At 38.0% G+C, this 12,772-nt stretch overlaps 1 protein-coding gene across 9 annotated transcripts in view; it reads right to left on the bottom strand.

The window, feature by feature from the left end:
• AASDH (aminoadipate-semialdehyde dehydrogenase) overlaps positions 1 to 12,772 on the bottom strand; it is a 33,882-nt gene that overhangs the window by 7,609 nt on the left and 13,501 nt on the right. For 7 of the 9 annotated variants that reach the window (XM_011223488.2, XM_011223487.3, XM_034671760.1 and 4 more), the window contains 6 exons: positions 8,283 to 8,524; positions 7,401 to 7,507; positions 6,725 to 6,897; positions 6,074 to 6,266; positions 5,167 to 5,282; positions 2,540 to 3,329 (listed from right to left, as the gene is read on the bottom strand). In XM_011223488.2, the coding sequence (XP_011221790.1) occupies positions 2,540 to 3,329; positions 5,167 to 5,282; positions 6,074 to 6,266; positions 6,725 to 6,897; positions 7,401 to 7,507; positions 8,283 to 8,524 (1,621 nt within the window). Of the gene's footprint in view, positions 1 to 1,410; positions 1,518 to 2,539; positions 3,330 to 5,166; positions 5,283 to 6,073; positions 6,267 to 6,724; positions 6,898 to 7,400; positions 7,508 to 8,282; positions 8,525 to 12,772 lie in introns of all 9 variants that reach the window. The other 2 variants (XR_004628866.1, XM_034671764.1) reach the window with 2 other exon arrangements.

Here is a 12,772-nt window from a genome sequence, read left to right as displayed (position 1 = left end):
TGGGATCGAGCCCAGCATCAGGCCTCTGCTGTGAGCCTGCTTCTTCCTCTCCCACTCCCCCCTGCTTGTCTTCCCTCTCTTGCTGGCTGTCTCTATCTCTGTCAAATAAATAAATAAAAAATCTTTAAAAAAAAAAAAAAAAGAAAATATTTTGGCCATTTTTTACAAAGTTAAAACTATGCTTACTGTACAATCTTCACCTCCTAGGTACTGACCCAAGTGAAATAAAAACTTATATTCACACAAAATCCTTTTCACAAATGCTTATAGCAGTCTTATTCATAATTATCAAAAACTGAGGGAAAAAAACCTGGAAATAACCCACACGTGAATGGACAAACTATAGTACATCCACACAACAGAATACTCAGCAATTTAAAAAACCTCTTGGGGTGCCTGGTGGCTCAGTCAGTTGAGTGCGCCCCACTCTTGATTTTGGCTCAGGTCATGATCTCAGGGTCGTGAGACCGAGCCCTGTGTCGAGCTCTGCTCTGGGTGTGGAGCCTGCTATAAGATTCCCTCTGCTCCTCTGCTCTGCTCCTCTACCCCCTGTGCTCACATGGGCTCTCTCTCCCTCGTAAGAAAGAAAAAACAAACAAAAAAACAAGCCTGTTGATACATGCAATTATATGGATGAATCACAAATACATGCTAAGTAAGAGAAGCCAGACTCAAGAGCAAAAACTAGAAAAAGCAAAACTAGAGGACAGATCAGTGGTTGCCTGGGGTTAGGAGTAGGAGGAGGGATGACTACCAAGTGACACAGAACCTTCTGAGTAATGAATTCTTGATTGCGGTGGTGCTTACATGACAGTACACATCTGTCGAATCACAGAGCTACAGAAGAGGTTAAGTCCTACTGTATGTAAATTGTATCTTAAAAATGTTGGGACACCTGCATGGCTCAGTCAGTTAAGCTTCTGACTTTGGCTCAGGTCATGATCTCAGGTGCTGGGATCAAGCCCCACGCTGGGCCCCCTGCTCAGCACAGTCTGCATTTCCCTCTCCCCTCCCCCTGCTTGTGCTCTCTCACACATGCGTTCTCTCAAATAAATACAGAAAATCTTTAAAAAACAAAAAAAAAAGTTTGAAGTCCTAAGCGACCACCATGCCACAGGTCTTGCGCACAGACCCTTGGGCTACAAACAGTAACATGCGCACATGTATCACTGAAAGGTTCCTGTAGCAGATGTTTCAAAATGTATGTGGACAAGACGGAAGGATCAAACTCAGATTCAAGTAGATCCCAGCTAGGACACCACAAGTAGGGAGACATATTTCTAAGCACTTCGCACAAGATTTGACAAGCAAAAAAGTAAAACTTAAGGGGGGGTGGTAAAGAGAATGGTAGTCAAGCAGAGGCATTACATCTGGACCCCATATTCTTAGTAAAGTAAAAGTCACCTATACCTTAATGAAACTGAAGAGCAGCTGGTAGCTAACACTTGATGAGCCTGTACCCAGCAATGTGCCAAAGGATTCATAAGCAATTATCTCACTTCATCTTCTCAAAAGCTCTGGGACGTATGTGGAATTTAAGAAACAAAACAAATGAGCAATGGCGGGTAGGGGGTGAGGGGAGGGGGCTGAAACAGGTGATGGGGATTAAAGAGGACACTTGTCATGATGAGCACTGAGTAATGTATAGAATTGCTGAGTCACTATATACCTGAAACTAATGTAACACTATGTTAGCCACACTGGAATTAACAAAAAAAAAAAAAGCTCTATGATTGTAGTGGTTTTAAAATCTGTCCACAAATTCTCTGATACTCTTCCTTTCAAGAACTGGAACCTAAATTCCCCTCCCCTTGAGTATAGGCCAGACTTAATGATGTGCTTCTAGTGAACACAAGCAAAACTGACGGTTTGCAACTTTGGAGACTAAGTCATAAAAGTACTGCATTCCTCCTCCCCCCAACCCCATCCTGCCCCCAACCCTCTCAGAGCACTCACTCTGAGGGAAGTGAGCTGCCAGGTTGTGAGGGCACTCAAGCGGCCTACGGAGAGGCCCATGTGACAAGAAACTGGAAAGCTTCCTGCCAAGAACCTGCTCAGAACGGAAGTCTTCTGCTGGCAGCAGTGTCAGTCAGCTGTCCTGGAAGCAGACTTTCCAGGCCAAGCCAAGCCTTCAGATGACCGCAGCCACATGGGAAACCCTGAACCAGGACTTCCGCTAAGCTGCTCCTAAATTCCCGACCTCAGAAACTGGGACGTGTTTGTCACTCTAAACCATTAAGTTTTGGGACAATTTACGATGCAACGTGTTCTATTTATTATACCCACACACTCATGAGAATACATGAGGTCCTAAGAGGTTCAACAACTTGTCAAAGTTCACAGAGCTGAGTACAGTTTTAGAGCTAGGTTCAACTCCAGGGACTAAGACCCAAGGCCCACACTGTGAATTAGCACATGGGTAACTAGTATTCTTTAACAACCTCCAAACCCATCATATGTAAGTTTTCAAATTTAACTTGCTTGTACTAGCATTATCATATGGTAATTAACTCTATGAACCTCAAATTCAGAAACTTACCCACTACGATAAAGTTTCCACACTTAGATACACATGCTGAGGATTCAATTCGATCTCCCAAAATCTGTTCCCATTTCACCTTTCCAGAGTAAAGGTCAACTGCCATCATTCTGTGAGAATGGGAGCCAATGTACACAGTTGCGGATGACTTATCAACAGCAGGAATTACAACTAGAGGTGAAGCATCCACACATTTGCCCGTGTCTGACCTCCACCTCACGTGTAGCTCCATCTTGGCTGCTAGCACATATGTTCCCTCTTCAGAAACTTCTGCAACACAGGATGGATCTTTTGACGTCCCAATAAGAGCTGGAGGATTTAAGCTTTCCACATTTTGAATATTAGTCTGTGAAATTAAATCATAAGAATGGGCTGAAGAGCAAAGTCCTAACTTAGTTAAAAACTTAGTATTCGGTGACAAAATCTGACTCCCTCTGCTCACTGCAGTAAAAGCAGTTAGCTCATTGTCACAACTTAACGTCATGACAGATTTCTGACGTAAAGATTTTCCACTGGTTTCTTCTTGATTAATGTCGCTGAATTTTCTTTTCACGGCATAATTCTTGCTAAATACCAGATCTTCATCTGGAAACACTGTTTGAAGGACATGATTGTAAATCTCTAAAATGGGACTGCTAAGAATAATTTCCAGAAGTCCAGGTACTGATGTGCCAACTAGTTTCTCAATCTCATTGAGGAGCCGTATAGACTTTAAGGAATCTCCACCACTATTTAAGAAGAGTGACTCATCAGGAACCTTCAAAGGATCTTCTGAGTGATTCAGAATAGACTACAGATGAGAAAAGGGAGAAACATGGTGAAGTACAGGCCTAAAACCAAAACAATTCAACCAATTTATAGGTAACATATAGAGCATAGTACTTATATTAATGATATGAAAAGGCACAAAATATTTTCATTAAAATAAATTTTAAAGTTATTTTCTTTATAGTAAAGAAGACCATCACTATGCTACCAATTTTGTCACAAACTCTAAAACTACAAGTTATATCTCCCTTTAGAGAACTTTTCCTACCCATAAAATAGCGAGAATTATAAAAATATGATTTATTAACTATAAACTCCACAAAATACTTAATATCTGATATTTCTATAATATAGGAACAATATTTATCTTCATTTGCTTCACTAAATTAAAATTATATTCCAAGTATCTAAGAATGAAGTGAATTAAGACTTTTATCAAGATATCCTTTATTTTCAGACAAGACTATACAATTACATCCTCTTTTCAGAACCCTTCAGAAAGCTCCACATTTTAGCTAAGAAAAACTGTACTGACCTACGGTTGTAATATACAGATACTTCAAAATTTAAATTGTTTGCTATACACATTTCTATTTATACAAACAGTCCCCAATAATGATTTGACTTAAGTTATTGTTGGTTTTGTTTTTGTTTTTTTAAGTAGGCTCCATGCCCAGTGTGGAGCCCAATGCAGAGCTTGAATTGATGACCCTGGGATCAAGACCTGAGCCTAAATCAAGAGTCAGATGCTTAACTGACTGAGCCACCCAGGCATCCCTTAAGATTTTTTTTTTTAAAGATTTTATTTATTTATGTGACAGAGAGACAGCCAGCGAGAGAGGGAACACAAGCAGGGGGAGTGGGAGAGGAAGAAGCAGGCTCCTAGCAGAGGAGCCTGATGTGGGACTCGATCCCGGAATGCCGGGATCACGCCCTGAGCCAAAGGCAGACGCTTAACGACTGCGCTACCCAGGCACCCCATCCCTTAAGATTTTCTAACTTCACAATGGTGTGAAAACAATATGCACTGTACTTCAAATTCTGATCTTTTCCCAGTCAAGCAACATGCATTATCTCATGATGCTGGGCAAGAACAGCAAGCAAGCCACAGCTCCCAGTCAGACATGTGATCACAAGAGTAAACAACTGATACACTTGTAACCATTCTGTACCCATTCGACCATTCTGTTCTTCCCTTTCAGTAGAGTATGCAATAAATTACCTGAGATATTCAACAATTTATTATAAAATAGGCTTTGTGTCAGATGTTTTTGCCCAACTGTAAGCTAATGTAAGTGTTCTGAGCACATTTAAGGTAGGCTAGGCTAAGCTATGATTTTCGGTAGGTATATTAAATGCATTTTGACTATGAAATTTTCAACTTACAATGGGTTATCTAGATGTAATCCCAACATACATTGAGGAAGATCTGTATATATAAATTCCATTAACCAGAAACATACATGTTAATGCAAGTTCCTCGGGAGTAATGGCATAAGCCCTTGTACCACAGATTGTAGTATAGCAAGATTTGGTCATTTTCTCAACTCTGACAAGCACTGCACTCCACTGCCCCATTGGGGAAAAGTTATGTCAACATGGGTCTTGTCTACCTGTGCCTTTTAGGTCTACCTCACTTCTAATAAATTTCTTTGTGGGGAGCTTAATCTTACAGAAGAGAACCTAATCATTAGTTTAATAAAATTGAACATACAACAGGATATTATTTAACATTACTTAACATTTGGGCATCAATAACATTCTTAGAAAACTTTATCAGCTGTATCAGGATGTTAATAGTCCCAAAAGATATAACACGACCTCTTTATAATAACAAATTTGTATCTTAAAAGTTATACCTTCCACAAATACTGTAATTTTTCCCAAAGTTCCTCTTTTCCATTGAGTTTGCACTCAGACTTCAAGTTTAAATCGTTTAAATATATCTTGTTTAACTCTGAAACATCAATTTTGCCTAAAAAGAAAAATTATTTTAAAAATTCAGTTCAAACCCTATCTTCATTAGTCATAAGAATCCACACATTTTTCAGTGTAAAAGTCTGAAATCTTATAGTTTGTGAAAGATAATCAATTCTAAAGAAAGTACTCCCATGCTACCAAGAATGTCATGGGTAATAAAAAAGGAAGAGCTAATGTTTATCTTAAAGAGTTAAAGAAATGGTCCTACTAACTGAACAATTACTGCATTTGATGTAAATATTTAATAAAGGTGAGACTGGGAAGGCAATATGGTCATTTCAAGAACATATGTTTTGAAATCAAAAAGTCTTAGATAGAATTTCAACTCTACCACTAACCAGCAATGTAATTTTGTAAAAATTACTTAACCTCTTTAAGCCTTATTTTCCGTATCTGTAAATGGGAATTATACTACCTACTTGCAGGATTTTCTAGAGATAAAATGAGTTAATTATATAAAGCACTTAATAGAGGCCTACCACGATATATGCTAATATTACTTAGAATAATAAGGATTGAAAAGGCCTTTAAACCAGTATGGGGTGCCTGGGTGGCTCAGTTGATTAAGCGACTGCCTTCGGCTCAAGTCATGATCCCAGGGTCCTGGGATTGAGTCCCACGTTGGGCTCCCCCTGCTCTGCAGGGAGCGTGCTTCTCCCTCTCCCTGCCACTCCCCCTACTTGTGTTCTCTGTTAAATAAACAAGTCTTTAAAAAAAATAAAAAATAACTGGTTATGAATTAGTATTCATTTGGCACCGAAACACAGCTGCTTCAAATGATCTTACCATGAGATGTAAATGGTAGAGAATCGATCAATAAAATTTCATCCGGGATTGCATGACTTGGAAGATGTTTCTGCAGTTCTTTAAAGATGTATTCCTTTACCAAATCGTTTTTGGACACCATGAACAGAATTAATTTTTCCTGATTATACCATGTAACTGCACAAGAGTCCACTTGCTGAAGTTCTTCAGCAACCTATGAGAGAGATTATCCCAATTTGTCAGAGGACATTTAAAAGCAAACTTCCTAAATGCTCAAACTTCTCATGTTTGAAATCAACACAAATTATATTGTAAAATAACTAGAGACTTAAAAAAAATTTATTGCTACTATTGCTATTACCAGCACGTTTTTCAAAAATAATTGAATAATCAAAATAATTGTTAATCAAAAATAATTGCTCCCAGAGCAAAGTAAACCATTATTTTCACAGTTATCGAAATCCATTCGGTCACTTATCTAAAAAACAACTCTCTCTTCATGCCAGGAATAAGGGTACACTGAATAACCCACACTTACTACTGTCATTCATCATTAATACAAAAAATCTTAGGTTTAAATAACAGTAATAGAGAATGCCGGCACATTCTCCGTGGTGGCTACCTCTAAAACCTACGTATGCTAGTAGATACTTAATATTTAGATAGTTCTACCTGTTGCACAAGTTCAATGTTAAGACGTTTGCCATGTCGTTTGATCTGACTGTCCTTTCGTCCCAAGAAAAACATCTCTCCATCTTTCACCATCACCAAGTCTCCTGTGGCTCGCATTATGCCAAGTGGTACTGTCATTTCGTCATCAAGAAAACATACTCTGTTTCTGCCACCTTCACAAGATATAAACATCAACGTAATAAAAAAATCCATGAAAATATATTAAAAACCATCAAATCAAGAACACCTTGAAAATTTCAGTTACTAAGTTTCACATTTTGAATATTTATTTGAAAAGGGGACAGCACACTTTTAAATGTTACCTTATAAATACAATAACCTCAGTAAAATAAAGGAAAAAACAAGATTTCTAAAAACATATATGTGATTTAAAAAATTCTTAGAATACTGATTATAGAGAATTTTGGCTATAAAGGTCCAACTTGCAATTTCTAAATTACTTTTATATCTTCCCTAAGGGTATCAAACATTGTTATCTGAAATAATTATGGTAACATATTAAATGTTTCATGACTGTGAGAATGAGATTAAAAATTATCATCACTGAAAAGAATACCAGACATAAGACAAATTGATCAAAGAATAAAATTAACATATCAGATTTTTTTTTCTTGGAAAAAAAAAAGATATTCCCAATCAACAAATGTAAAACCACCTAAAAATACTTGGCCATGGCCTTCTTGAATTGTGAAGCCGTTAGTATCTCTGACTTCAACTACTGTTCCAAGCAGTGGAAATCCCAGTGGTACTGGCAATTCACATCTATGGAAACACAACAACCCAAACCATATTTAAATTTTTCATTTGAATAGAAGATTTTTCCAATGTATTTAAATCACATCATACCAAGTAAAAGTTTTGGTTATCTTATAATTCAAAGACTGCCAAGAGGAAAAGGTTAGGTGGAAACCTAGTATTATAGGTTATTTATTCCTGTTCAGTCACAAAAAAGTTATAGCAGGATCTGCAGCACTAGTTATAAGAAAGGTTCTGGATCCCCAGCTTAAAATTCTAGATAAAATACAGGCGCCTGGGTGGCTCAGTTGGTTAAGCAACCGACTCTTGATTTCAGCTCAGGCCATGATCTCAGGGTTGTGAGACTGGGCTCCGTGCTGGGCATGGAGCCTGCTTTAGATTCTGTCTCTCCCGGGGCATCTGGGTGACTCAGTCGGTTAAGCGTCTGCCTTTGGCTCAGGTCATGATCCCGGGGTCCTGAGACTAAGCCCCGCACTGGGCTCCCTGCTCAGTGGGGAGCCTGTTTCTCCCTCTCCTTCTGCCCCCCACCCCTCGTGCTCTCTCTTGCTCTTTCACTCTCTCTCAAATAAAATCTTAAAAAAAAAAAAATTTTCTCTCCCTCTCCCTGTGCCCTCCCCCACCCTCCCTCACTCTAAAAAAATTTTTAAGAATAAAATTCTAGATAAAATAGTGTTCCTAAAATTACTACTGCAGTGCCTAGCAAAAACATTACTAGTGTTAATGTTAAGATACTGGAAAAATACAGTTTCTCTCTAGTCTACTTAGTAATTGAAACCCTTACTTCAAAGTAGAATTAAGAAACTTCTCTGGAATCCTGTAAAAAGTTGCCCAACTTGATACCTCTGTGATACCATAAACATTAAATATTTGTGTTTTATTGTCTACTCCTCTCCAGCTTTTGAGAACAGTCAATGATGGAAATGCTTCACCACCAAGGGCTAATACTCGAAGAGAAGTACTGGCTGATAAAACGGTTGACTTGATAAGCTGAGACCCAAATCTTCTAAGCAATGTTGGCGTTGCCTGTGAATACATGAAAGATAATTTCCCTTCATTTCTTTAAAAAAGTAAATACCGTAATAATTAGTTCAAAGCTTAACACTGGGCACCCACATGGAAATCAAGGCTGTGTTTATCAAATTATAAATCATTTTGGAAATCTGAAGCGGCATTACCTTCTTACTGTGGATATCAATTTTGCTTTAGCAAAAACCTTAAGAAAAATATTAGTTATGTTTCAATGGGTAGTTAAGACAGTTTAAAGATAAAAAGGACAAAATATATAAAATCAGTTCACATTTCCTTTCCCATTATCTCTATGTAGAAAAAAAAAGTATATAAAGGGTTAAAAAAAGTTCCTCAGTATGAAGAAAGATCTTTAAAAACAGCTTTAGTGAGGTATAATTGACATACAATAAACTGTACATATTTAAAGCATACAATATAAATTGAGATACAGATATATAGATATGAGTGAAACTATCACCATAATCCAAATAATGAATATATTCTTCAGCCCTAAAATTACCTACTTTACCATTGTAATTCTCCCCTTCGACTGGACCCCTTTTCCAGACAATTACTGAGCTATTTCCTAATGATCAGCTGGCATTTTCTAGAATTTTATGAAAATGGAATCACACAACACATACTCTGTTTTGACCTGACTTCTTTCACTCCATATAAATACTTTGGGATGCACCTATTTTGTATTTGTCAATTCCCTTCTTGTCTCTGTTCAGGCTGCTGTAACATAATACCACAGACTAGGTAGGTTACACACAGTAGAAATTTACTTCTCACAGTTCTGGAGGCTTTAAGTCCAAGATCGGGGTGCCAGCATGGTCAGGTTCTGGTAAAGCCCGCTTTCAAGGTTACAGACTGCCAACTCGTTGTACACTCACATGGTGGAAGGGGCTAGCGAGCTCTGTGGGGTCTCTTTTCCAAGAGCACTAATTCCGTTTATGAGAGCTCCACCTTCATGACCTAAAAACTCCCAAGGGCTGCACCTCCTAATACTATTATATTGTTCATTAGGATTTTAACGAACGGGGGGGCACAAACACTCAGACGATGGGACTCTTTATTGCTGAGCAGTAGTCCATTGTACAGATCAGGACTAGCATTTGCATTTCCCTATAAGATTTAAAATGTATTAATTTCTACCCCAAAAGCTCTACTAGGATTTTGATAGGAACTATGTTTAATTTATAAATCTTGACAATATTGAGACTTCAATCCATAAACATGAACTGTCTCTTCATTTATTGAGCTCTTTAACTTCTATCAGTAATGTGTTGAGTTTGGGGGGTTTTTTGGTTTTGTTTTGTTTTCCTTATTGCACTGCCTGGAACAACCAGAGTAATGATGAAGAGAAGTGACAAAAGCAAACATCCTTGTTTTGTTTCCATTCTTAGGGCAAAAGCATGTAGTCTTTCACCAAATAGGAAGTTAGCTGTAGTTCCCTTCATCATATTGGGAAAGTTCTTCTATTCCTACTTAAGGTTTTTTCTTCATCACAAATGTTGGATTTTGCCAAATATTTCTTCTGCATCTGTTGAGATAATATATGCTACATAAATAATGAACAAAAAGCATAATTATCAGATTTTTGGATGTTAAACCAAATGTGCATTCCTGGAATAAATGCCACTTGGTCACATTTTAAATTTACTGAAACTTGTTTTGTGGTTGAGAATATGATCTATCCTAGAAAATGTTCAATGTGCTCGCAAAGAATGCATATTCTGCATTTACTGGATGTTGTATTCTATAAATGGAATTTGGTTGATAATGTTGTTCAAGTCTTCTATATGTTCTGATTTCTGAAAAACTAGATTTCATTAAATTGTTAAAAGTGGGGTATTAAAATTTCGAACTGTTGGGTTGTCCAGTTCTCATTTCAATCCTGTCCATTTCCATATTTTGCTTCATATATTTGGAACCTCTATTTTTAGGTGGATATACATTTATAATCGTTACATCTTCTTGATACAACAATGTACTTCTTGATGTACTGACCATTTTATCATTATGAAATGTTCCTGTTGCTTGTTTGCTTCTTTGTTACTAACTAGCCTGGATTAAATCTGTAAAATCTGTCTTCCTGGTGATGTGTGGCCACTAATGTCATTGCTTACTTATTCTTTTAAATTTTTTTTTTTTATTCATTTGAGAGAGAGCATGAGCAGGGGGTAGGAGGTGGGGAGGGAGAGGGAGAAGCAGACTCCCCACTGAGCAGGGAGCCCAACATGGGGCTCGATCCCAGGACCCAGAGATCATAACCTGAGCCGAAGGCAGATGCTTAACCATCTGAGCCACCCAGGCACCCCTTAAATATAGTTTTCATTTTTAAGTCTTACTTCCTATGAGTCACCTTGTGTCTGTATAGCTCAGTAGTCGAGCAACAACTGACTGCCCACAGTGATGGATTTGTGTGTATAGATAGATGAGCTCAAAGTTTAGGCCATTTTCAAGCCTAATCCAGCTTTTATTTTCCATGGGTCCTTTTGTGTCTCTCAAGTACATGCTTCACACGTGCAGCCTTAGCCAAAATGTGCTTTCCCACCCTATCACCACAACCTCAAACCGGTGGAGATTTTGGCCCTCCGCGCTCGCCCGCTTCAACATCATTTCCACAGACAGTGCTTTCAGGCATGGACATAACCTACCATGTCAAACTGAATTAATCCCCTTTTGAGCAACAGGCCCTGACAGAAAAGACTGTTTTGACTGTGCTGGGGGAAGCAGGGAGAGCAGCTTAGTCTAGAATGCCACGACTTCCATTTTTATGCAAAACGCAACAGCTTTTAAAAACAAACACTTTTCAGATAGTTGTAGGCCTTTGGTTGATTTCCAAAGTGTTGACGTAGTTGATTTTTGTCAATTTTGTCCAGCTTTATAGTTGCTCTTTATTAGGGAGAGGATCTGCCAGTCTCTTTACTACTTGACCATAGAAAATTTCCATGTGGATCAAGATTTTTAAATGGTTTCTTTCAATAAAAGCTAGAAGCAGCCCTAATGGACAACTTGAATTTTAATTCAAAAAGATGATTTAAAGTCTTGGTTTGTCAAAATATTTAAGTAATAGGATGACCCAACATCCCAGCACAAGCTTACTGTTCCAGGTCCCTGTCTAGGAATTTAGCACCTCTATTCACTCTCAGGATTCTGGGTTTTTAGTAATAAATTATAATGGCCACCCTACTTATAAGGCACCCTAAATCAAGTAAACTGTTCCACCAAGTTTTGTCATAAGGAAAATCTCTTGTCAAAATGAAATGTTCTGGGCATGCCTGGGTGGCTCAGTTGGTTGGGCATCTGATTCTTGGTTTTAGCTTAAGTGATGATATCAGGGTCCTGAGACAGAATTCTGCATTGAGCTTGGTGCTCAGCAGAGTCCGCTTGTCTCTCTCCCTCTGCTCCTCCCCCTACATGCACATGATTGCTCGTTCTCTCTCATAAATAAAATCTTTAAAAAAAAAAAAAAAGAAAGAAAAAGAAAAGAAGAAATGTTCTGGCCTAATTTTTGGTGCTAAAGATAATTTCAACTTTGAACTCTACAAATAAATGCACAGCTACAAATACTCAGCAAGATAAAGCATAGTAGTAACACTTTCCAGATACTCATAAACTGAAATGTTAAAATTTAGTGGCAGAATACTAGTCAATATACTGTGTTACCAAATCCTCCTAGGCACAGAAAAATAGGACTTCGTAATTAACAGATAAAACAGGGAATGTTAAGGTTCCTTCCAAATTTTCTAAGGAAAAATTCACATAAAAATGAAAAACACTATTATGCTGACATTTTGGTAGCTAGCAACCCAAGATTTTGCTCTAATTAAATGATTTCACTTTTAAAGGGCATCAAGTTTAATATAACTCTGCTACCCAGAGTATATTAAAAAAAAAAAAAAAAGCAAAAAGCTCAAATGTATATTAGGTTTATAAAAAACCAAAAAGTAGACCTTTCTTTCCAAAAGGTCCTTATTCCTGAAACAAAGTCAATCTTTAATTTCCTCAAAGGCTTAGTCCATTTCACTTTGGGGCCTTTCTCCCCTACAGTAAATCAAGATGTTCTTTTTTAATTTTTAAAACCTTAACAAAGCATGTACTCTCTTTTAAGCTTTTAAGATCCTTGCTTAGGGGCGCCTGGGTGGCTCCATCGTTAAGCATCTGCCTTCGGCTCAGGGCGTGGTCCCAGGGTCCTGGGATCGAGCCCCACATCAGGCTCCTCTGCTGGGAGCTTGCTTCTTCCTCTCCCACTCC

The sequence above is a fragment of the Ailuropoda melanoleuca genome, chromosome 11 (assembly GCF_002007445.2).
Source record: "Ailuropoda melanoleuca isolate Jingjing chromosome 11, ASM200744v2, whole genome shotgun sequence".
Classification (NCBI taxonomy): Eukaryota; Metazoa; Chordata; class Mammalia; order Carnivora; family Ursidae; genus Ailuropoda; species Ailuropoda melanoleuca.
Note: the sequence above shows the minus strand (reverse complement) of the source record. Positions and strands in the feature narration are given on the sequence as shown.